The sequence below is a fragment of the Rhinolophus ferrumequinum genome, chromosome 6, assembly GCF_004115265.2.
Source record: "Rhinolophus ferrumequinum isolate MPI-CBG mRhiFer1 chromosome 6, mRhiFer1_v1.p, whole genome shotgun sequence".
Classification (NCBI taxonomy): domain Eukaryota; kingdom Metazoa; phylum Chordata; class Mammalia; order Chiroptera; family Rhinolophidae; genus Rhinolophus; species Rhinolophus ferrumequinum.
This window is the reverse complement of record NC_046289.1, coordinates 61266057-61290268: the sequence shown is the minus strand read 5'-3', so window position 1 is coordinate 61290268 and position 24212 is coordinate 61266057. Positions and strand designations below refer to the sequence as shown.

At 54.5% G+C, this 24212-nt stretch overlaps 2 protein-coding genes across 2 annotated transcripts; one reads left to right on the top strand and one right to left on the bottom strand.

Moving 5' to 3' along the window:
• Positions 1-337: 337 nt before the first annotated feature.
• On the bottom strand, positions 338-19118 carry DUOX2 (dual oxidase 2). The gene is made up of 33 exons (XM_033107059.1): positions 19055-19118; positions 18674-18763; positions 18260-18424; positions 17515-17702; positions 17174-17375; positions 16834-17000; positions 16430-16490; positions 16196-16292; positions 15667-15757; positions 15298-15400; positions 14569-14732; positions 13800-13975; positions 13490-13608; positions 12999-13136; positions 12674-12787; positions 12291-12493; positions 11832-12017; positions 10479-10704; positions 10306-10399; positions 8552-8739; positions 7887-7956; positions 7372-7455; positions 6672-6850; positions 6349-6579; positions 6071-6170; positions 5302-5351; positions 4915-5042; positions 4508-4661; positions 3191-3420; positions 2790-2948; positions 2302-2457; positions 2070-2198; positions 338-1760 (listed from the first exon to the last, which is right to left on the bottom strand). Exons 1-33 carry the CDS (start codon positions 19116-19118, stop codon positions 1638-1640), a joined length of 4629 nt encoding a protein of 1542 aa, XP_032962950.1. The 3' UTR covers positions 338-1637.
• Positions 19119-20103: 985 nt separating this feature from the next.
• DUOXA2 (dual oxidase maturation factor 2) lies at positions 20104-23777 on the top strand. The gene is made up of 6 exons (XM_033109063.1): positions 20104-20360; positions 21438-21495; positions 21777-21911; positions 22160-22373; positions 22676-22890; positions 23476-23777. The coding sequence occupies exons 1-6, from the start codon at positions 20214-20216 to the stop codon at positions 23673-23675; spliced, it is 969 nt and encodes a 322-aa protein (XP_032964954.1). The 5' UTR covers positions 20104-20213; the 3' UTR covers positions 23676-23777.
• The last annotated feature ends 435 nt before the right edge of the window (positions 23778-24212 follow it).

Below are 24212 nucleotides of genomic sequence, written 5' to 3'. Positions count from 1 at the left end.
GGGAAAGTAAGGGATTTTCGTCTGTATCTACTTAGGGGTAAAGTTGACACAAGGATTCAGGTTTCTTGGCTCCGGATCCAGCGCCCTTCTAGTTCTGTCAAAGAGACTCCTTCAATATAGAGAGTTGGGAGCCAAAGGCATTTGGCCTATCGGAAGAGGTAGAGTAGGGCCAATGAGAAGAGGATCCTGGAGCAGTGATGTGGAGATGGCCTGAAACCCCCTGTCATGGAACCCATTGGCTGGAGAACTCCATGACCCAGCAATTCCACTCCTAGATATAGATCCAAGAGGAATGAGCGCATTATTTCCACCAAAATACAGGTATAAGAATGTGCATAGCAGCTTTATTACTAAGTGTAAAAAATTAAAAACAACCCAAATACCTATCAACAGAAGAATGGATGAACTGTGGTACATCTGTACAATGGAACACAACTCAGCAATAAAAATGAACAAACTACTGGTAAACCCAACAACATGGATGAACCACATAGACATTGTGCTGTGCGAAAGAAGCCAGTCTCAAAAGAGTCCATTCAGTATGAGTAAAACTAATCTGGAGTGAGAGAAATCACAGCCGAGATTGTTTCTAGGGGCTGAGGGAGACTGACTAAAAGGGGTGCGTACAAGGGAAGTTTCTGGGGTGATGGAAATGTAGTGATAACTCATATACATGGTAACTTTAAGATTTATACACTGCTGTGTACAAATTATACCTAAATCTAAAAAACGTTAAAGCTCAGCTTTTTAGGAAAAAGCCCATTGAAGAAGGAAAAAGAAGGGTCTTAAAAAGCCAAGTATGGAGGTGACATCCCAGGTTGGCTCCTGGGTAAGGCGACCAACTGTTCTGATTTGTCTGGGACTGAGGAGTTTCCTAGGACAAAAGACTTTCAGTGCTAAAAGTGGAAGAGTCCTGGGAAAATCAGGGTTGCTGGTCACCCAAATGCTGTGCAAATGGGGAACTGAGAGGGAGTTTGGGATGTGTGGAAGACAGACTGGACTCCTTTGGTCCCAAAGTCCCAGGACTGTTCCAGCGGGCTCAGAGAGGGCCCACAAAGAGGTCAGGACAGCTGGCATTACTGGCTGACACCAGGAACATCAGGGCTGAGGAGGCATCTTTGTTCCCAGGTTCTTCCTCAGGATTCCTGACCCTCTAGGACCAGAAAGAGGTAGCGTGGAGCTGGAGGGAAAAGGCCTCATAGACTGAACTGAGGCAGTTGGGCTGTCCAGGTTCTTAGCATCACAGCTGAGCCGGGCTTTGAGGAGATTTTCACTCAGCTCTCTCTTCACATCAGGTATCCCTACCCCATCCTCCCTCAAGTGCCAAGGCCAAGAAAATAGCAAAGCAATACATCAATTTTGCGATACTAAAAGAGAAACGGGGACCAGTCAGAGGCAAGTGCTATTGTATGTCTTCACTTCTACAATTGTCACAAGGCAGGAGCTGTCCCTTTCCCACTTCGTCTGTCACAACCTGCAGTGACTTGAGCTGGAGGGGTCTCCTCTACCTTCTTAGAGCATGAAACATATGGGGCAATGAGGAAGAGGCTCGTCCAGCTCTCCAGCTGAGGTGGATTCTGACAGAGAAACTGATGTCAGGGCTGGTTCAAAGAGGGGAAGCAGGAGCCAGGGAGAACTCAGAAGTTCTCGTAGTGATGCACAAAGTGGGCCTGGTCCTGTCTGTTGATGAGTTGACAGGCCTTCTCTACATTCTTGGTCATTCCTGGAGGGCCGCAGCTGAATACCCCAAACTTCCGTACCTGTCAAGTGTGTCAGAGGAGAGTGATTGCAGAGAGAAGGAGAGGCCTACAGGCTTGAAAGTCTCACTTCCCAGGAAGAAGCTGCTTCTCAAGCCTGGCTGGAATGACCAGGGCATCAACCCCAGGCCCCGAGAAGGAGGCTTGAGCTGGGGATGGCGGGTGGAATTGAAGCCTCCCTCTAATGCTTGACACTATCATGGGGCCATGGGGGTGGGGGTGGGGTCCAGACAGAGAGACAGGGTGCCTGAGGGCCAGAATATCCTGGAAGGAAAAGGCCAGAGTCTCAGGTTGGGTAGGGGTGGGACTAACCTGTGGGTGAACCTCCCGTAGGGAGTTGAAGAAGAGCTCAAAGGGGGGTCGGCCAAAGTGGGTGATGGAGCGCAGGCCCGTGAACAAACTCTGGTTCAACACCTTCTGGAAGTGCCTCTCACAGATGTACTGTAGGAAGGAGTGGAGGAGGAAGGGCAGAACCAAGCAGAGCTAGGGTCAGCTCCTAGCCCAGACTGTGGCCACCCACCCTGCCTGTCTGGCCCTGACATACCAGCATGGTGGTCCTGAGGTCGAACTTCTCAGCCAGCTGGGTAATGTAGATGTGCACAGACACCAGGTCCTGTTGGTCATTCTCCTCCACCTCCCGGATGATGTCAGCCAGCCACTCAAACTGCCTCTGGGTCCGTGTCACCCAGATGAAGTAGATCTGGGGACACGTGGCTGGAGCTTAGGACCCAGCTCAGCTCAGACACCTTCACCTGAGAGGCTGGGAAACCCTAGACTCCCCACAGACACCAAACCTCTAGCAGGAGCCACAAACCTGATTCAAGGCTTCTAACCAAGAGATTCTAGCAGAGGCCCTTCTGACTACCCCTCCTACCCTCCCTCAAATGTTTCGCATCCGGAAAACTTGGTAAGAATGGCCCCAGCAGACCCAGTGCCTAGGAACCAGGGCTTTTTCTCATGCTACTCTGCCATGATGCGAGGACACAATTAGGTTCTCTGTCCCCAGTCCTTCAAAGAATGGGAGACACTCACCTTTTTACACAGCATTTGGCTGCCTAAAGATGACTTGAAGACCAGGTCTTTGAGGATGGAGGCAAAGGGGGTGACCCCAATGCCCCCTCCCACCAGCACTGACACCTCAAACTTATGCCACTCCTGGTGGCCCTCTCCAAACGGTCCATCGAGGTACAGCTGTAGGGAGGCAAGTGGGTTTGAGTCAAGCTCCGCTACCACCATAGTTCTGAAGCCAGAAATGGGAGGCAAGGAAAGGCAGGGAGATTTATGGAGTGAGGGCAAGAGGGGCACTCTGGCATTCTCTGAAACAACCAGTCTCCGGATTGTGGGGGGACACAGTGGGGAGTCTGGTGCTGCAGGGCCAAAGCCTGCTAAGGGGATGTGGGACAATGTGACACGTCGGGCCTGGGTCTGGGTACCTTCGGGTATCTGGCACAGCCGTCCGTTGGAGGTGAGTAGATCTCCCTGAGGCGAGTGGTCCAGGGCCCAGCCGCCCGGATGTGCAGGCTGAGCACGTCCTCATGGGGCGCAGAAGTCAGTGTGAAGGGGTGGTACTCGTTGGTCCCCAGAGCCAGGCAGGCAATCCGCACCCACTGCCCAGACTTGTACTCAAAGCCCTGGGGCCGCTGGAACTGCAGGTGGGTCACGCCTGGGGGTCATGGGCAGAGAATGGCAGGAATCAGAAGGCTTGTTCCTAGTACCTGAGGACTGGCTGGTACCCTGTCCTCTCCACATGCCTGAGGCACCGGGAGCAGTCACATGGTCTGAGCAAGTGGGACTCCTGGGTTGGGAGTTGGAGGGCCCCCTCCTCTGTTTCCTGGGTAACCTGAGTGGTGGGCTTCTCTGCTCCCCTCTTCCAGCCCCTCTCCTCCTCTCAGCTCCCTCTTCCCACAAATGCTCAAACCCAATACACTGTCTTGGATACCAACCTACTGGGTCAGGGACCCTTGGGTTCCCCAGGGACCATCTATCTCAGTGTTTACCAAACCTCCACCATTTGAGGGTTACCGCTATAAGGGGCCATATCAGCACACCTCTTGCTCTATCATTTATCTAATGTTTTTCTTTAAGGTGATTTACTTTTTCAATTGGATTGACCTACACAACAAGCTTAGATCACTAAGGGAGGTGGAAAACCAGTGGAATGTGCTCTTATCCCATTTTAGCCAGATACTGTTTATAGCCTGAGCTCAGCTGAGCCTCAGGCCTGTTCTCTTTTTGTTGAAAAAGGAGATTTGAAAGTAAAGTTGAAATGAGGTTAATTTTCTTAATATGTGAGTCCTGAAGGTTAGACAGTCCCTCGACACCTAAGGTCATCTTTAGCAACCCTCTACAGGGATGCAAAGGCCCACTTTGGCCAACACTGACTCTCAACAACAGACTCTCGCAATAGGGGTCATTTGCCTATCTCTGAAGGGGTATTCTGTGAGAAGGGTTGGGAAAGGGATATATGGTTCCCTGCTCTCCACCCAGGCCACACACATGGAGTCTTTCTTGTCCTTAAACCCCTCTATCTGCACTTTCAGCCACCTCTTCTCGGAGTCACTTCTTCCTGTCTTCAAGTCCTCCTGGGGACTAAGCACAGCGCTTTCTGGGGCTGCATTTGCATCAGGAAAGCTACAGGGGTGCGAAGCTATCAGAAGCCAAGATGAAGATCAAGTGGCCTGAGCAGCTGTCTCCCCATGTCCCTGATCAACTTCCAGTGCTTCCACCCAGAGTCAGGCTAGGCCTGATACCTGAAGGGAGCAGCTCCGCCTTCAACACACTGATCTCTACCTTCTTCCGGCTCAGGCTCACCAGCTTGTCCCCCACATAGATTAGTGCTGGGACCAGGAAGAAGATGTGGAAACGGGGCAGCTGGATCAGGGCATAGCTGCCATGGATGATGAGCTGGAGAGACGACCAGTTAGTATAGTTTAGGGCCAGCCAGGCCCCCTTCCTGCTTGTCCCTTGCCCAGACACTTCCTGCCTTGGCCTTGGGTCTGGGCTGGGTAGATGGGGCTGGTATCGGCTTGAGGCACTGGGGTCTCAGATCTCAGGGTCTCAGTCTGAGACCTTGGGTCCAATTCAGCCTGCTCCCCCCACCCATCCTGAGCGCTCATCCCTGTCCCATGGCCTGGCCCTGCCCAGAGAAGTCCCTCACCAGGACGTAGAGCAGGACGTAGAGGTGGTGGGTCAGCCAGAAGCCCCGGAAGCTGCGGCGCCGGAAGTAGTGGGAGGCGAAGACGTACATGATGGCCAGGACCAGGAGCAGAAGCACCCCTGTCATACCTGGGGGTAAGGAAGACGAGGTCAGGGAATAGGCGCAGGACCTCCACCTGGGCTGAGAATACAACAGCATTCCCCACATTCGAACATCCCTCATCCCTCCCTGTCCTCCAGAACAACTTGCTGAACAGGCTGCAGCTGGGGCTTGTCCTGGAGGCTAGACAGAGAACCTAGATCCACCATAGACAAGTGCGTATTTATGGAAAGACGAAGATAAAAGCAGACAGAACCCCCAGACCCCACACACAGCCCTACTCCCTACCTGGGACTGTCTGGAAGAACCACCAGTAGAACTTCTGAGGAAGCTGGGACCTGTAGGGCAAAGGTACATAGAGCCTCTGACTGGAGCAGGAGGGGCTCCACCACTGTCACAATGTGATTCTGTTCCTGCCAGCCCTGACTCCTGACTGCTGAGGTTACTGGAACTCCACCCAGATAGCCAGGGATCCTTCCAAGAAACATGGCACCCAGTCTCCTGCACGTCCACCCTCTGCTCTTTCAGCTCTTCTTCCTCCTGTTTACCCTGAACTCTCCTACTGCAGCTGATCTTTGCTTCCTTTACTATTACACTTTTAAGCCTTCCCAAGTGTCCCTTGAGTGCTTGGTTCATGTTCTATAAGCTCCGTGAAGGCAGGGGTGTGTGTTTTGCTCATGGCCCTATCCCTATGCTAAAACAATGCCAGGCAAATAGTAAATACTCAGTCTCTGCTGAGTGATTACCTGTATCTTGGCATCCCTACTCTCTGGCTTCTGGATGGACACTAAATGTTTGTGCAGTGAATGGCTGAGATGGCAACTGTGTATCAGCTACATATGGGAAAAAGTCTCCAACTTCATCTCCCAAACTCCTTTTCTGGCCAGTAATGGCCACTTCCTTCCAGAGAGCAAGAAAGTCATTTCTCAGCTTCCCCAAGAGGGCTGGCTTCTCACCCTCACTCAGTGAGAGTGGAGTGTCTAGGGCCATCTGTTTGCTTTCTATTATACTCTTAGGCCTGCCCAGGTATGCCTAGGGGACCCTCCCCAGAACTGACCCATCATTCACAAAGACGTTGGGGAAGATGCAGGCCAGCAGGCTGAGGGGGCTGACGGAGAAGATGTAGACGTTGACCGCATGGCCAGCACTGTGCAGAACTGAAAGAGACAGACCATGAGAGAGGCTACCTGTGGCCAACTCTATGTCCAACCCTGAGGCGGAGGAAGCACAGAGGGGAGAGATGGAGGTATAACTAGCTCCAGTCGCTTCACTATTTCCCTCACAGCTAGACCCAGGGGGCTGCAGCAGTGGGGAGGAGGCCTGGGAGCCACGTACTGGCCAGGACAACAGCAGCCATGGCGATCCAGCGATGAAAGTCCACGGCAGCGTCGAAGGGCACATAGCGGTTCAGGAAGGTCTCTCGTAGGAAAGTGATGAGGTTACGGCACATGGTGAGCAGGATGTAGGAGAACATGAAGGAGATGCTGGCTGCTGTGCCCCGCGATAGGATGATGCCCACAAAGGTGGTCTCTGCGATGCCCGAGGGTGGGGAGGCAAAGGCATAGTCTGGGGACAGAGTGGGACGCTGAAGAGCAGGGTAAGCAACCAGAGGGCTCTCCACATCTCCCTTCCCTCTACCCGCAACCTGGAACTCATACAGTAGGCACGCTCTGCAAACAGGCCGGCACAGATGGCTGAGAAGACTGCAACGCACATGATGTGCCGCAGGTAGTTCTCCACGAAGCGCTTGTACTCCTGCAGCTTCTGGGCCAGGAGACCCCGCTGCATCTTTTTCCGCAGCGCCTCTGTATACAACCGGGGAGAGGGCACCACCACCCTGCAGCAGGGGGAGGCAGGGTGACCCTAAGGTCAAGGCAGCCTGGCCTCCCCTAAACGCCACCCCATGAAGGAGACCTGGTAACCTGGCAGGGGTCACGATGGGCCACAACCGAGGAAGAAAAAAACATTTGGGGGTAGACTCCCACTGCACCAAACCTTTCCCTCTCATCTGTATTTGTCCCATCCACCCCCTTTTCTGACTCCTCACTACTACGTTTCCTCTTCCTCCTGTCTGTCCTGTCCTTCCCTCCTCCTGCTGCTCACACTAGCCTCACTGCTGTCTGCAAAGTAGACAGGAGCCAGGAGACCCCTCACTGCCATCTTGGTGTTGCATCTAAGTGCCAGGCCCCTTGCCTGAAGGGTGTTCATCATTAGACTCTACAGCCCGCCAGTCAGGTCAGGGACAAATGAATGAGACTTGGGATGGTCCCTTGTGTGTCACAGGGTGTGGGCAAGGCTCAGAGACCCTGAGACCTCTCCCTATGTCTCTTCAGACTCAGGGGTCTAGGAAATACTCACTTTTTGCCAAACCTCTTCTTCAGTCCAGGGCCTCCCAGCTCTGGGGTGTCTGAGGCAGGGAGCCCCACTCCCTGGAAGCGGGAGCTGAGAAAAGAAAAATGGGCCTAGTTCTCCCCTTGTTTTTGCAGCCAGGAGAAGAAGCACCAGGTCAGAATTTGGGGGTGAGGTAGGGGTGGATCCTGGGGCCCGTCCCTACCCACAGAACCTGACCATAAAACTGGTCAGAGAGGAAAAAGCAGGAGGCAAGGCATAATGAATGAATATGATCTGGTCATCTGTTTTGTAGGATGGTTCTGTCCTGGAATGGCAGGGAGAGAGCCAGGCTCCTAAGCAGCGTGGGGTATGGGAGGAAGCTGGACTCCCAGACCCCATGCTGCTAGGACTGACCAAGCACCAAGAGCTACTTCCAGAGGGAAGTGTCTGACCCCAGGAGTGGATTCAGCCAGCCCTACTTCCTTCACTTCTCTGCAGGGGACCGGGCCAAAGGGTCCTCCCAATGCCCCATTCCTGCTCACCGTTCCCCAGGAGTCTGAGTGATGAATGAAACTCGACAGCTGATGTTTGGTTTAAAGATGTCTTTAACACCTGGAGAAAAGAATGAGGCTTCGCCATGAGGGCGGTAGGGTGGGGCAGGATGGGTGGGGTGTGGTGGGGTGGGACACTGTCCCTCCACCACCCTCCCCACCGCTGTCCCTCCAGGAAGGCTGCCACGGCACTTGCCAATGACTTGGTCATGTCCTCATCTCTTGCTCCAGCTTTGTTCCCTCAGTTCCCACACTGAGGACCCACTGTACACAGAGCAGCCACTGCTGGACAATGGGGCAATTCTGTGCAGTTAGAAAAAGGGACGCCCCTCCAGGTTGATGCCAGGGCCTGAAGATCCTTCGTGTAAAGAAAATAGTGCCTTTTCCTCTGACCAGACACAGCCCAGACTAATGCACAGGGCTTGGTGAGCAGCATGTAGACTGGATTTCAGTCCACTCTTAAACCCCTCAGTGGGCATCTTTGTGCTTTGCACAAATTGCACAGCTGTATGTGATGCCCTGATTTCACGTGCCTGGCTCTGTGCCACGCACCAAGGACTAAGAGAGGACTAAGATCTGAGCCCTGTGCACCAGGAACTCTCATTTTGAGGACACACCCTTCCTTGACTCTGACCATTCTTTACATACTCACACACCTCCACCTGTACCTCGGACGCAGAGCTGCGTGCGGCGGAGCTCGCTGTCATGGTCCCGCAGCATGAAGTGGAAGTCCTCCCACGTCAGCTCTTGCTTGTCCTGGAAGCCTGACTCCCGGAACATGGACTCCACCACCTCGGCCAGCTGGGCCTTGGACAGGCAGTTGTTGGAGATCTCGATGAAGGACCTGGGGGAGCACCAGAGACAGAGCAGCCTGTCACTCAGTAAGGTCAGGCTCGGGCAGGCGCAGGGTGGGGCAAGCCCTGGATGATCTAATGTGGTTACCAGTGACCCAGGAAATAGCACTGAGAAGGTGTTCATCCAGCTTGCACCTGATACTCAGCTGGGTGGGGGCAGAACAAAACTGAAAGTGACCTTGACCAATTAGAGATAGTCGCCTTCAAACAGGGGGGCATCTGCAGCTGGGATAAATGTCTACTGAGCGTAGGGACACGCCCAGACGTGCCATGGCCTTCTCACATGGTTAGCTCTCTGCCCCCTCGCTGGTGTTGATGCCTTCCACACCATTGCTGGGCTCCCCCTGTCACAGTCCAGTGAGAGCACAGACAGTTGGGGGAGAGGATACAGCTGCAAAGGCTGCTACTTCCTTGTGCCAACACCCCAGGGCATGGGCAGGAGTGTCTCCACACCTAATCTAACAGCACCCAGAGTGGCAGTTGCAGTGGCCATACTCTTTTCTTAGGCTATGCTTTGGGGCAAAACAAACAAAGCATTTTGGTTTGCATGAGTCCAGAAGAAAGACTTTGTCTCACACGGTACAGCAAGCACTGCCATCACATTAAAAAGACACATCATCTCACTGAGACTGAACAAGAACCATGTGAATACAGGATGAGAAGGCGGGAGCTCACCCCTCGGGGGCAGGGACCCTCTCCTAGATTCCCTAGGCCCTGCCCAGGCCAGGGCCTGAAATGGCCTGCACAGCAACGTACAGCCTGCAATCAGGTTCACCCTAGCCATTCTAGAAGCCATGTCCAGTTGTGGCATCTGGACAGTAAGAAGGAAGTGGTAGTTAAGGGTAATGCAGAAATCAACAGATAGGCTTAAAGGAGTAGGAAGGTTAAAAGGACCTGAGCTGTCGTATGCATTCTATGTATTCATTTGCTCATTTATTTCACCTTATTCACTTAACTATGTATTGAATGCCTGCTATGTGCCCATCACAGCTCGAAGGAGGTGGATTCAGCAGGGAACAAAGAGAGAGATGAGCTCTGTCCTTATGCAGCTGAAGGGGGCTGTGTTACTGGAGAACTGTCTTCAAGAATAAGAAGCTTATGAGCTCAAAACTGATTGTTATCGGCACATCACAAAAAACAGAGGAACTTTCCATGTTTCTCCACCTGCCTGTCATGGTGATTAATGGCCTGCATTCCTTGGAAGAGTGATCAAAGTCATCCATCCTCCATCCATCTATTATTTCACTGTGTAAAGAATTTAGAAAGAGCCAAATGCATCCAAAAGGGCACTTGTTAGCGGTCATATTGGTGTTGGTGGTTTTTGTGTTGTTTTGTCTTGTTTTGTTTTAACCAGGGAGGGAGAATTTTCTGGCTGGTGTTGAAAATGCAGATATAGATCCTCCTGGAGTCGGGACTGGCCAGGTGAACGTTTGAAGCTGACTGCTCTGAGAATCTAGGATGGCCACATCACCTCCTCCCCTCCCCTCCTCTGACCTGACTTGTTTTCCTGTTTAAAACGTCAGGAAGTCTCAGGACTGGAAGGGACCAGACCATACCGCATCATGGTGAAGAACTCATCTTTGGAGAGGAAGCCATTTTCATCAAGGTCATACATGGTGAACATCAGACGGGACTTGTCCTCTGGGGAGCCTGGGGAGAGAAAGAGGAATGCAGGTCGCCTCTCTGCTGAAAGACCCCTGGCTCCTGGGATGGCCCACCATCCCCCTACCTTTCATGAAGACCACCAGGATGTCCAGGAACTCCCGGAAGGACAAGTAGCCATTGCCGTCTTTGTCAGCCAGAGAGAACATGGACTCCACAAACATGTCCTGGGGCTTGAGGCCCAGGGACTCGGCAAATTCAGCCCTGCTCAGCTCACATGTCAGGGCCTCTCGCACTTTCTGTGAGGACTCCAGGGGCAGGGTCCCTGCATCCACCTGGTTAATGTCCAGCACCTGTACTTGGGCAGCAACAGAGGGTGGGAGAGAAGGAGGTGAGGCCTGTGCTGGAATCAGTTTAGTGATCCCTCACATCTTCCCAATGTCCAGCTCAGAAAGCGTGAGTGATGGCTTTCTCCTGGTCCTCAGATATACTCCTGACTTGGGCCTATAGAGGGGGTGATTCGAATCTCTGGCATTGAGCCCATTTACTCCCTACACCCAAGATCCAGGAACTTTATACAGTAGGAAAGGTGCTGGTTCTGTATCAGGCAGGGAATGGGCAGGGGCAAAGTTTGGAGATGCAAAGGTAGAGAGCCTATACTGGGAACAGAAGATGTACAAGACACGGGTGGACAGGCAGGAAGAGGCTAGGAATATGTTCTCTTGCCAATTCAGGCAGGACTGTCACATGCCTGATTTGGTCTCTGCCCATTGTGCAAAGATTTTAAAAGATGTAACTATCATTTGTTAAATGCCTATCATGTACACTTAAGTCCTCACTTAACATCACTATAGGTTGTGCAACTTTAAGCAAAACAAAGTATAATGAAACCAATTTTACCATAGGTTCATTGACAGAAACGTGAGCTAAGTTCCTAGGCATCGCATCAACATTATAACGAAACGACATTATTTGAGGATTGTTGTAACAAGCATTTGGGCTAAATATTGTACATAGAACAGTGTCTTTCAAACTTGAGAGTGTATCAGAATCCCCTGGCGGGCTTGTATGCCCCAACCCCAGAGTTCCTGATGTGTTAGGTCAGCTGTTGTGGAAATAGGAGTGCTAAGGATTTGCATTTCCAACAAATTCCCAAGTAAGGCTACTGCTGCTGGTCCAGGGGCCGTGCTTTGAGAACCAGTGATGTAGACTGTCTAACTGAATCCTCACAACAACGCAAGGAGATGGATCCTGTTTTCATCACTGCTTAATAGATGAGGAAACTGAAATACAGAGCGGAGATGATGTGACTTGCCTCAGGTCATGCAGCTAGTGAGTGGCAAAGCCAGGATTCAACCACGGCTGTCTGTTTCCAGCCCACAGAGCAGAAACTTCATTCACCCCATGTTGAATCCTGTCAGGCCCAGCTTCCCTCCAACCCCTGGGCCGGTCCCATCTGCAAAAGGCACAGCCATAGCACCTGGGCAAAGAGGTGCCTGAAGAAGACCTCCAGGATGCGGCCCCGTTGTTGCTTGGTCACAGCCTTCTTGAACAGCTCCTTCTCGCCCATCTCAGCCACATTGAGGCCCAGAGCCCACTGCACACAGAAGCCCTGCAGATACTTCACGAAGCTGCCTCGCTCCTCCTCGGAGTTAAACAGCAGCACCTGGTGGGGAGACGAAGGCTGAGCCAATGCTCGGAGCTCAAGATTCTGGTTCAGCCTCCCCTCAAAGGATCTTGGGTTGAGAGAAGGAGAGAAAAGCTGCCCCCATCTGTCCAGGCTGAGGCCAGGTGAGTAGCCCAAGGGGGTTAGAGGGTGATTGGGGACCTCCGAAAGGAGTGCCTCTCCCAGCATCAGCCTTCACAGGTGAGCACTGTGGCTGAGAAGAGGATGACCTGAAGGGATTTGCTGTGAAATGGGAGGCAGGATGGGCCGTACCAGGTCATACTCTTTAGGGATCTTGAGCAGCAGGGTGCGGCGTCCACGGTTGCTGGACAGAATGAGGTTGACCTGCTGTGGGGGCCGCAGCTGGACGGTGCGCAGCACAGAGAGACTCCTGTCCAGGACCTGCAGACGGCTGTCTGGGAGCAGCTGGACGGTGATGGGGTAGCTCCTCTCCCTAGGGCCTGCCCACTCCATCGCTGGGGAGGGCACGATTGGGCAGAGCAGTTCAGCAGAGGTCCCCAGGTCCCTGATTTTAGGTCAATTACACTCTACCAGTCTGAGCAGGCACCCTAAAGCCTGACTGTTTCCCCACATCTGTAACCTGGTTCTTTCTCCCCACCCTCACCCGCTCCTCCCACTCCCCGGCCCCATCTCACCTGGCACTCCATCTTTGGCTGCTTCCTTCTTCATGTTCTCTTTGTCTTTCTTTTGTAGCTTCTTGCGTTCTCGGCTCCGGAAATGGGCCACCACCCCAGAGATAAGCAGACTCACTGAAGGGGGTCAGAAGGAGCCAGTGGGGAGGGGAGCCCCTCACTTGCAGCTTCACTAAGACTTTGGCTGCTGTACCTCCCTTCTCAAGGCCCCCTGAACCTGGCCTCAACTGTACTAAAGAGCTAGCCCTGCAGCTAATGAGGGGCCGGGGCAGTCTGTGGGGAGGGAGGAGCCAGGAGAAGAGAGATGGGTTGGGGGCGAAGGGCTCACCTAGCGGAAGACAGCAGAGAGCCACAATGGTGATACCAAAACCAGGACCACTGCCCTCGAAATAGTCAAACACAGTCACGGGTACACAGGGTGGCAAGCCTTCGGTTGTGAGCTGCTGGGGCTGAGGGCAGGGGGCACCTGAGGGAGAGGGCACAGAAAGCCTGTGGATCCCACTCCTTGGCCAGGCATCCTTCCTTTCTCCTGTACGGAACCAGGTGCCCTCCTCCCTCCCAGGCTCACCTCTCTGGAACATGCTCCCCTCAGAAAGTCCCCTTCCATATCCCATCTCTCAGCACCCACTATAATTTGACCACAGGGTGCAGCCTGCAAACCAGTCCAGTCCCTACTGGGGGAGATGACCTAATGCAGGCCTCCCAACCAGACACAGAAGGGGCTCCCTGGCGCCTGGTTCCCTGGACAGCACCAAGTGATTCCCCCAACCTTGGTCCTTTCTCTGGCCACTTTTGCTTGTGTTTTCCCAGGCCACCCACCTTCATGCCAGATAAAGACATTGGGCTGCAGGGCACTGGGGTCCACATTGGTGACAGCCACCAGCACATCCCACATAGTGGTGTTTCTGATTTCTGCAATTTCTTCCTTGGAGAAAAGCCTAAGTTGGAGAAAGCCAGGAATCGTTAGGATGGGAAGGGGATGCAGGCCTCAAACTTGAGGACAAGGAAAGCGACCCAAAGGGGTTGAGAGGGGTGGGACCAGCTGGAAATCAAGGGCCCATGGGGGCTGTTACAGGCAGAGGGTCTGGGCCCAGGCCGAGGTGGAGTCTGGGGGGGGCCCAGGCCTCACCCATTCCTGGTGTTCTCAAACCAGTAACGGTCGCCATCCCGCAGCCGCACAAACTGGTCAAGGACTATGGTGCTGAAGAGGGGTCCGGGGTCTCCATGGCTCTCCAGGAGCCCCCCAGGGAGCAGCTCCAGCCGGGACAGGTCCTGGTTGTACAGGGCAGCTGTGGCCTCCAGCACCTGGGGGTGCGAAGTGTGTGTACACATGTATGTATATCTGTGTATCTGTGTGCTGGGGATGGCAGATACTGTTGCCCCACCCCTCAAACACAAGTCCCTATCAACTGTTTGACTTTCTGCTCAGGCCTGAGGAAGTCTCCTCTTCCTACCAGCCCCCTCAGTTGGTGGCAAATCTGGTGCGAGGATCAGTGTGTCCCTACCCACAGTGAAACCACTGTCAGATGCCTAAGGACCATATCTTATGACCATCGCTACCCAGACTGCTTGGACCCAATGATTACCAGCTTCAGGGTCACCCTTCCTCTTGGGGAGGAACGCTGCAGGAATAGAACAATGGCACCCAACCCAAGGACCCTCCTGCACAAATGGTACAATATAGTGGTGAGGACCATATTCTGGAATCAGGTAGCTGAATTTAAATTCTGCCTCTATGACTAACTTACCAACTATGTCATTGGTAAAATGGGGATAATGATAGTATCTATCCTATAACATTTTTGACGTAGGTTAAATGAGTTACATATGTGAAGAACTTGGAACAGTATGGACACAGGAAAGCTTTAGCTGCTATTATTATCATTACTATTCCTGACCTGGGGGTCCACGTTGGAGTTGAGATAACTCCAGTTCCTCGGGGCCTCTAACCCCAAGGCAAGCAGGGCTTGGATGTAGCTGGGCAGTCCCATATCTCGTCCACGCTGGATGCTGCTGGCCATATAGTCTGTGCGGGAGAACTTGCCAGGGCCAGGCCAGTAATCTAAGGAAGAGAGAGGACCAGGCTATAGGTTCAGTCACCCCAACCTTTCTTTGCCCAACAGCCTTGAATCGAGCTGTTGGCACTAACCCCCTGCCCCCCCAACACACACATACCCAGCAGTCATCTTCATGTGACCTATGTCCATATCGACCTTGCCTTGATGTGGTGTCAATGTCACCATATGTTATGAGGGGAGATTTTTCTGACAAGACTCTTCCCCTAAGACTGAAGACTATTCTAGTCACCAAGCAGAAAATTCCCTGGCCTTTACCTCCTTAACTTCAAGACAGAGCTGGATGAAAACCTTTAGAGATCTAAGTACCAAAGAGATTGTGGGGCCACCCATCCCCCACATACTCAGACATCGGTAATTTAGAATAAAAATAACACTAAGCTGTAAGTTGAGGGAAAACAAGTTCAAGTCTTATTTTCTTCTAATGGCTATTTGCAGTGTGTATCTGTGTTCCCAAATTGTAGGTATCCTGGGTCTGCCTGTGATCAACTCGGAAGAATTCCCAAGCTTCCCAGCCTCCTGGTCCCCATCCCCTCTGGCTCCAGAGCTTACCCCTCAGATCTTCAACCACTATCCTGTCCTCCAGCTCTGCAATCTGGGAGGCCATTCCCAGCAGCAGCTGATTCACTGCCTGGGCACTGCTCAGATTGGGGTTCTGGAAGTGAACAATACACTCAATCAAGGTGGGCTTTCAGGTCCCTCCCCAAAGCCCAGTCCCTCTCACCCTGGACAACAGCTCCTCAGGACAAAAGGCCCTTGGCCAGTCCTAGACTCTCTAGAGCTGTTGTCCCAGATACTTTTCTAATCACCTCACACCACCCTGGAGCGGCAACACCCAAGAACAGGAATTGCTGCTTTTCCCTGCCTGTGTGATGAGACTCACCTTGACCGACCTTCCCCTAACCCTGAACCCAAGCTGACCTCCCGAATCCAGTAGCTGTTGCAGATTCTGAGAGCTGAGGAGCTGTCAAAACCCTCATTTGAGATCTTCTGGAAATGACAGCTGGCATTTCTGAAATGGGGAATCAAGGATGTGGTAAGCAAATTCAGGGAAGAAGCTGAGATGAGGTTGAGTGAGGTGAGGGACTCAGAGCGGGTGGGACAGGACTGAGGGATGGCCCTGCGCTTCCTTGAACAGAGCAGGGATCTGACAATGTGTGTGGACTGAAGGTAGAGGTTGCTCTTTGTCCACAAAGGGTGGGAGTGAAGGAGGAAAGAGGGTGACCCAGCTGCTGCACAAATCGTGCTCTCAGCAACTGAAGTTCAGCCTTTAAGAGGAGTTGAGGAGACTTCCCTGTTAAGATTGAACCTCCTATCCCAGGGTCCTGTTTCAAGACTCCAAACTCCACTTCCCTTCCCTCATGACATGTGGAGGTGTATAAAAGGCTCCAGGACCCCAGGGCTGCTGATTTGCCACCTCTGCTTCTCCCACCGCCAGCCCCTCCCTCACCTCATGTAGACGCCAGGGGGCACCATGGTGGAGAAGAACTGTTCCGAGGCAACCAGGAACTCCGGGGAGATGCTGGGGTCCAGGAAAGGACGGTACTCTGCCCCATGGAAGTAATAAGAGAAATAAGCTCCTTACACCCACACCGTCCCATAACATGCAGCCATCTGTCTTCTTTCCCCCAATGGATCCTGATTACATCCCCCTTCAGCCCAGGTGTTCCCCCCAACACATCACCTGTATATTCCGGGGGTGTTTTCCACAGGAAGCTGGGTAGCCACTCATACAAAGCGATGTTCTGAGAATCAAGAGAGGGGAAAGGGAGGCGAGTGTTGGAGCGGCCAGGCCAGGAGAGATCTGAGCCCAAGGAAGGCTTAGGTGGGAGATGAGGACCAGGCAGGAGCAGTCATGGGAGAGGCAGCTCCAACAGGAAAGACGCGGAGGCCTGTCCCCCAAGGAACTGGGGATATGGGGGGGGGGCAGCTTGTCTAAGTGGGGCTTTGCCTCCTTATCATTTCAGGGTCTATTCCTAGGCATTAGCTGTCTGGGGAGGGGTGTCGTCCCGGAAAAGGGCGTTTCTGGGGGATGCTCAAGGGTGGAGGGCCTGGACCAGGACTTGGGAGGAGGGCCGTGCGAATGACCTGGTAGGTGGCGATGACCCTCTTGCGCGCGTGCTGGAACAGCTCCTCGTCCCCCCAGCGCGGGTGCTCGCGGGCCAGCCTCTGCGCCCACAGATTGTGGTAGCGGAACCAGAGCAGGCCCAGCGCCTGCAGGAAGGGCTCGCGGTTCCCTCGCTCCGCCCCGAAGGCTGCATCCGACGTGGGAATACAGGGGACGAAGTGAGCGGCGGTGGCACCCAGGGGAGCGGGAGCGGCACCTCGCGGACCCCCAGGCCTCCTTCCAACCAGCCCTGGCGGCTCCGGTCCCCTCCCCCCAGTTCCCGCTCGCCCCCAGCGTCCCTGCCCGAGCCGGCTGCCTCACCGTACAGCCCCCGGGGCCCGCGCTGTCCCGTGGCGGGATCTGGCGCGGTCCACATGAGCAGGGGGTCCTGGGCGTCCCGGGGGAAGGCGGGGTCGGGCCCCGACGCCAGCTGCCCCCCGGAGAAGCTCCGCAGCGCGTCGCTCCAGGAGTGTGAAGAGCCATAGATGGCGCTGCCGTCCAGCCAGCCGGTCACCTCGTTGGTCTGCGGTGGCACGGGACAGGTGAGCCGGCGTCGCGGGTAAGGGAGGACCAGGGCCAGGCGGGTGTTCACTGCCATGCTCGGAGCCCAGGGCCCCACCCGCCTCGGTCTAGCCTCTGCCCCGCCGTCTGCTTTGTCTCACCACGTCCCGGGGGTTGCTGGGGCTCCGTCCGGTCTTGGGGTCCCAGCGGCTCCTCTGGAATGGCAGCACCACGTCCCCGCTCTTGTCACGATCGAACACAGGGTCTCCCGAAGGGATTCGGATGTTGAGAAACTCAGCGGGGCAGCCGGGTCTCTCTACACTCACCAGGTCAGAGAGCACGTGGTAGCCTGTGGGAGAGGGGTACAAACTGGTGAGAATCGCCACTCCCCAAGGCCAGGGCCAACTTCAAAGTTTCTCAAGAGCCAAATGGCAGATATGTTCGAGAGCAATCTCTGCCTTCAGCTCTGAGGCTTTTTTTAAATCTGCAAAGTGGGGGAATAGTAGCCTCCTCATCGACTCATAAATTTGTTGGGAGAATCAGTATAATTAATATAAGGGCTACCCCAAGCCAGTCCCGGTCTCCTAACAGATCCTGCCATTCCATCCTTCTTGGGGATGGGGAGAAAGAGTATGATCACATCGGGAGGGGAGCAGAGACAGGGAACTCAGCTCTTCAGGGCATTAACGGAGGTCCAGTGGCACTCCTGGGCTTGGAGTTAGGGGTAAAAGAAATCATGGGAGCAAATGTTCCTGCATTACACCCCTAAATCCCTCCGAGATGAAGAAAAGCTCCAAGTGCTGCTTGTTGGGTGGAGGAGGTGGCTGAGAGTCTCAGGTAAGTCTCCTGTGGACCTGCAGCCGGGCCTCAGTGCATCACGCCAGTGTTTTCCCCCTTTGCCCTCACCAAAGAAGACCCCCAGCACCGTGCGGTTGCGGAGGGATGCCTGCCCGGCTCGGCCCCGCATAACGGCGTCGCTGAGTCGGCGCGCGTTGGGTAGTAGCGGCTCCCCCAGAGCCTGATACACGCCGTCCGCGTAATTGGCTGGTACAAGGCGTTGCAGTCGACAGCCTGCAGGAAGCAGGAGCAAGCGAGGCTGTGTCAGAGCACTCCGTCCCCAACAAGCCCACGAACCTTGCTCTACTCCTCCCTCAACCACCATCCCCACTGACGAGAACCCCCGCTCTCTCCAAGGTCTCTGGCCCCAGGAGTGCCTAGGAGTTCCCTGCGCAGGCAGCCGGGCATCTGGCGGCGGGTTCTCTCCGCTTCTCCGCGCCCGGTCCCTCGCTCCCCAGTCTCCACCCGGACCACCAGACGCACCCGCAGCGCCACGATCGTGGTGCTTCAGGTTGTTGAACCAGCCATCATAGCGCTGCACTTCCCAGGGCAGTGAGACTGCGTCCTGGCCGCCTGTGGGTCAGAGAGTGGTCTCCTCAGTGCTAGCCTCCCCGCGACACCTCTAGGACCCGAAGGCCTCGGCCCGTGCTTCTCTGGCTCGCACAGCGCCCCTAAACCCACCCAAGTGGCGATACGCGCGTCGTCGAGTCTGCGCGGGGAACTTTCCCAACCCGCTGAGCGGCGCAGCGATCTGACCGGTACTCCAAGATTCAGGGAGATGTTTGACTGCAATTTTCCCTTCCCTCATCCCCAGGGGTACTGAGTGACATCCTGAAACTAGTGACATCCCAGCCCGATACTCACCGGCTGGATCCAGGAGTCCGCTCAGTAGAGCTCCCAGGAGCACCAGTGCCTCTGCACGGAGCATGCTGACCCTGCAGCTTGGAGGATAGAGGGTGGAATGTGAGGGGCATGGAGCAGGCGTCCCCCATGCCTACAGCCGGCACACAGGAAGGAGGCGCCAGCTGTTTTCACTTCTGAGCGAAGCTTTTAGAAGCATTACCAAGGACCCGCACCAGCACGTCACTCTTTTGGGGACACCTGGTAGCCCACTAGGCACTAACGCTGGTCCTCACTCTCCACCTTTCGAAGAACTACCCCGGATTACAGGAGCCCACAGGGCACAAGTCTTCTGGGGCATGTCAGTCCAGGGCAGGAGATTACCTCTAGCCTCCCAGGGCTCGCCAAAAGCCTCGAATCCCCACCCCCACCCCCTCAGGGACTGTTTCTCCTAGAGGAAGCAGGAAAAGGAAAGCGGGTAGTGAGCTGGGGGCCAGGACCTGCAGCCCCTCATACCTCGCAATGAATGCCTGTGCATGGACACGAGGAATGGGAAGATCGGGCCCCGAGCCCCGGTCCAAACTCTGGTTTAGGGCCCCTGTCGGGGTCAGGTCTTCTTTCCTCTTGGAATCTTTGCATCTCTGCTCCACTTCCTACCTCCACCACCCCACCCGCCCCGAACTCCACAGATCTTCAGCTTCCCCGACTGCACTCTTACCCTCCTTTCTGGGTCCTCTGAGGCCAGCTACGCTAGTGTCCACTCTGGCCAGACCTGCGCCAAGTGTGAGCATCTGGACTCCGGGCTCGCCCTCCACCTGAGGAGGCTGGGCTCTTCTCATTTGCATAGAGACCGCCGCCCCTCATTTGCAAGATCTCTTCCCGCTCGGACCTGGCTGCCAAGTTCCGACTTTCTGGGCACTCTGCCGGTGCTGCTATAAAAGGGGTCCCGGGTCCCGCGCGTCTTCCAAACGCAGAGCGAATCTGCAGAACCGCGAAGATAACTGGCCACAGCAAGTGAGAAATAATTCTGACACCGCCCTGGCGAGTCAAGGGACTCAGACTTGACCGACATTGGGTTGCACCCTTGCACGCAACGGGCAGGATAAGAAGAAGTGGAACCCGGGCTCCGACATCAAGGACGCGCTCTCCCTGCACAAGCAGACTTAGCTCGCCGGGCTGCAGCATGACTCTCTGGGATGGCGTGCTGCCTTTTTACCCCCAGTCCCGGCATTCAGCTGGCTTCAGCTTCCCGCTGCTCGTCGTCATTCTGGTGTTTTTGAGCTTGGCCATCAGCTTCTTGCTCATCTTGCCCGGGATTCGTGGCCACTCGGTAAGGGGGTGCTAGAAGCTCGGGTCTGGATGGAGGGCGTCATGGACAGCTTGTTTCTGGAGGACCCAGGAGAGGTAAGACTGTGGAAAGGACCTCAGTCTGAAGGATGAAGCACTGAACCAGAATAGGTGGAGCAGACCCAGAAGTCTGGTGCAGCAAGCACCCCTTCCGAAAGACAGAGAGAGGTCCCATTCAAGATATCCTAGAGACTGACCCCAGCAGGATCATGTAGGAGGATGTTGAGAGTGGGTGCCCCATCCAGTGATCCTGGGGCCGATTCTAATCTTCACATCATGCCAGGGCCTCCTGCATCTCCCCAGAAAGCAGCTCCAGTCTCGTCCCCACTCCCATCCAGTCCTCTAGGTAATGTCTGTGTGTTGAGACTCATGTGTGTGGGTGCCACCATCCTAAGGACTCAAGACACTCCAGCAAGGGATTCAAAGTTGTAGTAGACTGGGTACTTTCCCTTAGACTCCCCTCCCTCCCAGAATCTAAGTTGTCTGTTTTCAAGTCTAGGAGGTCCTAGACTGGACTTGCGTTGGTTCCCTGGGAAACTGGCACACCTAGAAATATCTGGGAGGCTGTGTTCCCATCTCCTCTACTTGGTGACCAAGTCCTGGGTCCTCCCTCTCTTGGGAGAGGTAATGCTTGCCTGCCTAGCACTTCAGGACTCACTGAACCTCACCATAGCAGTAACCAGAAAAGGAGGTGGAACCAGGACCAGGAACCAGATAGCTGGGGGACCGGGGCAGGGTCGGGGGTGGGGGTGGGGGGATTGAAGGTAGTGGAAGAGCACCAGGCAGGCAGACAACCTGGTTGCAGGGTGAACTGGGAGTGGGGCCGGGGAGGTAGAAGCTCAAGGCCAATAAACAGAAATGCCAGAGGCTCAGAGGGACATGTACAAAATGCAAGCCTGACTTGAACCTCAAAACATCAGGAACATAACTGGGAAAAGGGTGTGGGGCAAAATAGGACAGTTGCAGGGGTACTAAAGATCCCGGTGACATGGGGTCAAAAGAGGTCTTGGGGGCTCTGGTTGAGCAGTATGGAGGCCTGACCTAGTACTTGTTCCCACAGCGCTGGTTCTGGTTGGTGAGAGTTCTTCTAAGTCTGTTCATAGGCGCAGAAATTGTGGGTGAGTGTGTGGTGCAGGGGATAGGGAGAGACCCAGGGGGAGGAAGAAGGTGGGCAGAGGGCACTGGGAAAATGAAGAAGGGGGTTGGTTTCCTGCTCCTCCCCATTCTCCGGCTCTTTCTAGTGCCCACTCTTCTGCCCTTACCACTTATACCACGTTCGAACCCTAGACCCCACCCTTCTCTCGGCAGTGTCCCACCTCCCATCACCACTCTCTCAATTCCATCTCCCCAATCCTCTCCCTAACCCTCCCCGGCCCCCATCGTGTATCTCTCCCCACAGCCGTGCACTTCAGCGCAGAATGGTCAGTAGGTAGGGTGAGCACCAACACATCCTACAAGGCCTTCAGCGCAGCGCGCATCCGAGCCGACATCGGTCTGCATGTGGGCCTGGAGGGAATCAATATCACACTCAAAGGTGAGGGGGCTGGGGCAAAGCAAACTGCTGGGGTGGGCAGACACCATGGTTGGGGGAGTGTGGCAGGGGCAGCTGCAGGACCTTTCAGATCCCACAGACTCAAACAACTTTTGGTCCTCACGGATTTATTGTTTTCCCCCAACCACTGCCAAACCCATTTCTCTTGCATCCCAACTTTCCTATCGGAATCAGCTTAGTTGCTGGGTTTCCGACTGTGCGCAGCCCCTTGACCCCGCCGGCCTCTGCAGGGACCCCAGTGCAGCAGCTGAACGAGACCATCAACTACAACGAGCAGTTTCGCTGGCGCCTGGGCGAGAACTATGCGGAGGAGTACGCGGAAGCGCTGGAGAAGGGGCTGCCTGATCCAGTTCTCTACTTGGCGGAGAAGTTTAGCAGGAGCAGCCCCTGCGGGCTCTACCGCCAATACCGGCTGGCGGGACACTATGCTTCGGCCACGCTGTGGTGAGAGATAGAAGGAAGGCACCGTGTGTGTGTGTGTGTGTGTGTGTGTGTGTGTGTGTGTGTGTGTGTGTGTGTGTGTAGCTCAGGAGGTCAAGACATCTGCACAGACCTTGGGAATCCGGAGAGACCCAGCAACGGTTGGAAGTCGGCTACACCCCTTGGGGTTTTCCCCCGGCTTCCGCTACCTCACCCAGCTTACCACCCAGCTTGTCGTTCTGGAGTAGGGCCATAGAGGAAGCGAGGCTGTGGGAGCCGGGGTGGGCTGGGAAAAGCTGGATCACAGCGTAGCTGACCTCCCGCAGGGTGGCGTTCTGCCTCTGGCTCCTCTCCAACGTACTGCTCTCCATGCCCGTCCCGCTCTATGGAGGCGTGTCGCTCCTGGCCACCGGCACGTTCGCGCTCCTGTCTGTCGTGGTCTTCGCCTCCATCGCCAGTGTGCCGCTCTGTCCTCTCCGCCTCGGCTCCTCTGCGCTCACCACTCACTACGGTGCCGCCTTTTGGATCACGCTGGCCACCGGTGAGGACCGAGCGGATGGGCCTGGGGCGGCTGGGGATGGGGATATGATTTATACCAGCGCACTTTCCAGTTTACAAAATGAGTTCACCTACAGTGTTTCCCGGAAAATAAGCCCTACCCCGAAAATAAGCCCCAGTTAAGATCTCAGCCAGACAGACGCATTTAGTACCTTATGATGAGGGTCTAAAAGATGACATGATTGTAATTGAATAAATGTAGATTGTTGTACATGAAAAAATAAGATCCCCTGAAAATAAGCCCTAATGGAGCAAAAATTAATATAAGACCGGGTCTTATTTTCAGGGAAACAGTATATTACTAATTTGCCCCTCTTCAATATTTCATAGAGACAGGCACTGTTACGCCCATTTTACAGATGAAGGGAAGGGGGTTCAGAAGGGTTCGGTGTCTTGCTCAGTTAGCACACGAACCCCTATATCATGTAATCCATGTTAGAGGTGTGTGTGTGTGTGTGTGTGTCGGGACAGGAAATGTGAGGGGTGGCCTTGAATAGATGGAAGGGATAGACCGGGTTCTGTCCCAGAGCCCTGACCGTCCCCTTTCCTGGTGTCTGCGCTGCTGCAGGGGTCCTGTGCCTCCTCTTGGGAGGGGCCGTGGTGAGTTTCCACTATGCTTGGCCCAGCGCTCTTCGTACCTTCTTGGACCTAAACGTCAAGGACTGCGGTAACCACTCAAGAGGGCGCTCGCCTCTCAATTTCCAAAACTCAATAATAATACACAAGCAATTCGGGGCCTCGGACTCAACGATCAGTACTAACCTATAAAAGAGACTCCTACTCCGCCTCGGTCACCAGTAGGCTGGGAGCAGTGCTCCGGGAGCCGCGCTGCGCTGCTGGAGTCCAGAGAAAGGTGGGCAGCCTCAGATATGCGCCATAAATAAATTTTTTCCTCTGTTTTTAAAAATTGTTCCCCCATTAATTTCCATGGCTTCACTAGGCTCTTGGGGCACACGCGCTGTCAGGAGATTTCGTTGGGCTGGAGGTAAAACAGAACATTCTCCTCTGCCTTGAACATTCTCTTTCTCTGCCTTGCCACGAACCGGAGTCTCTGTCTGAAGAATCCGGAGAAGCCCGGGAAACGCTCTGGGAGAGGGTAGCCCTCTAGTGAACCCAGAGGAGAACCGACAGGAGCCAGCATCTTCCTGTGTTGCCCCAGGTGGATGGTAAGAGGCAGTGACCAGGCAGATCACCCTTCCACTGACCCTGTGGGATTCCCCCTTCACTGGCCCAGCTAAGCTAGCTAACAAGGAATGGTGTTTTGGAGTTTACAGAATGGTGTCTCAGGCCCAAGGTAGATGTCAG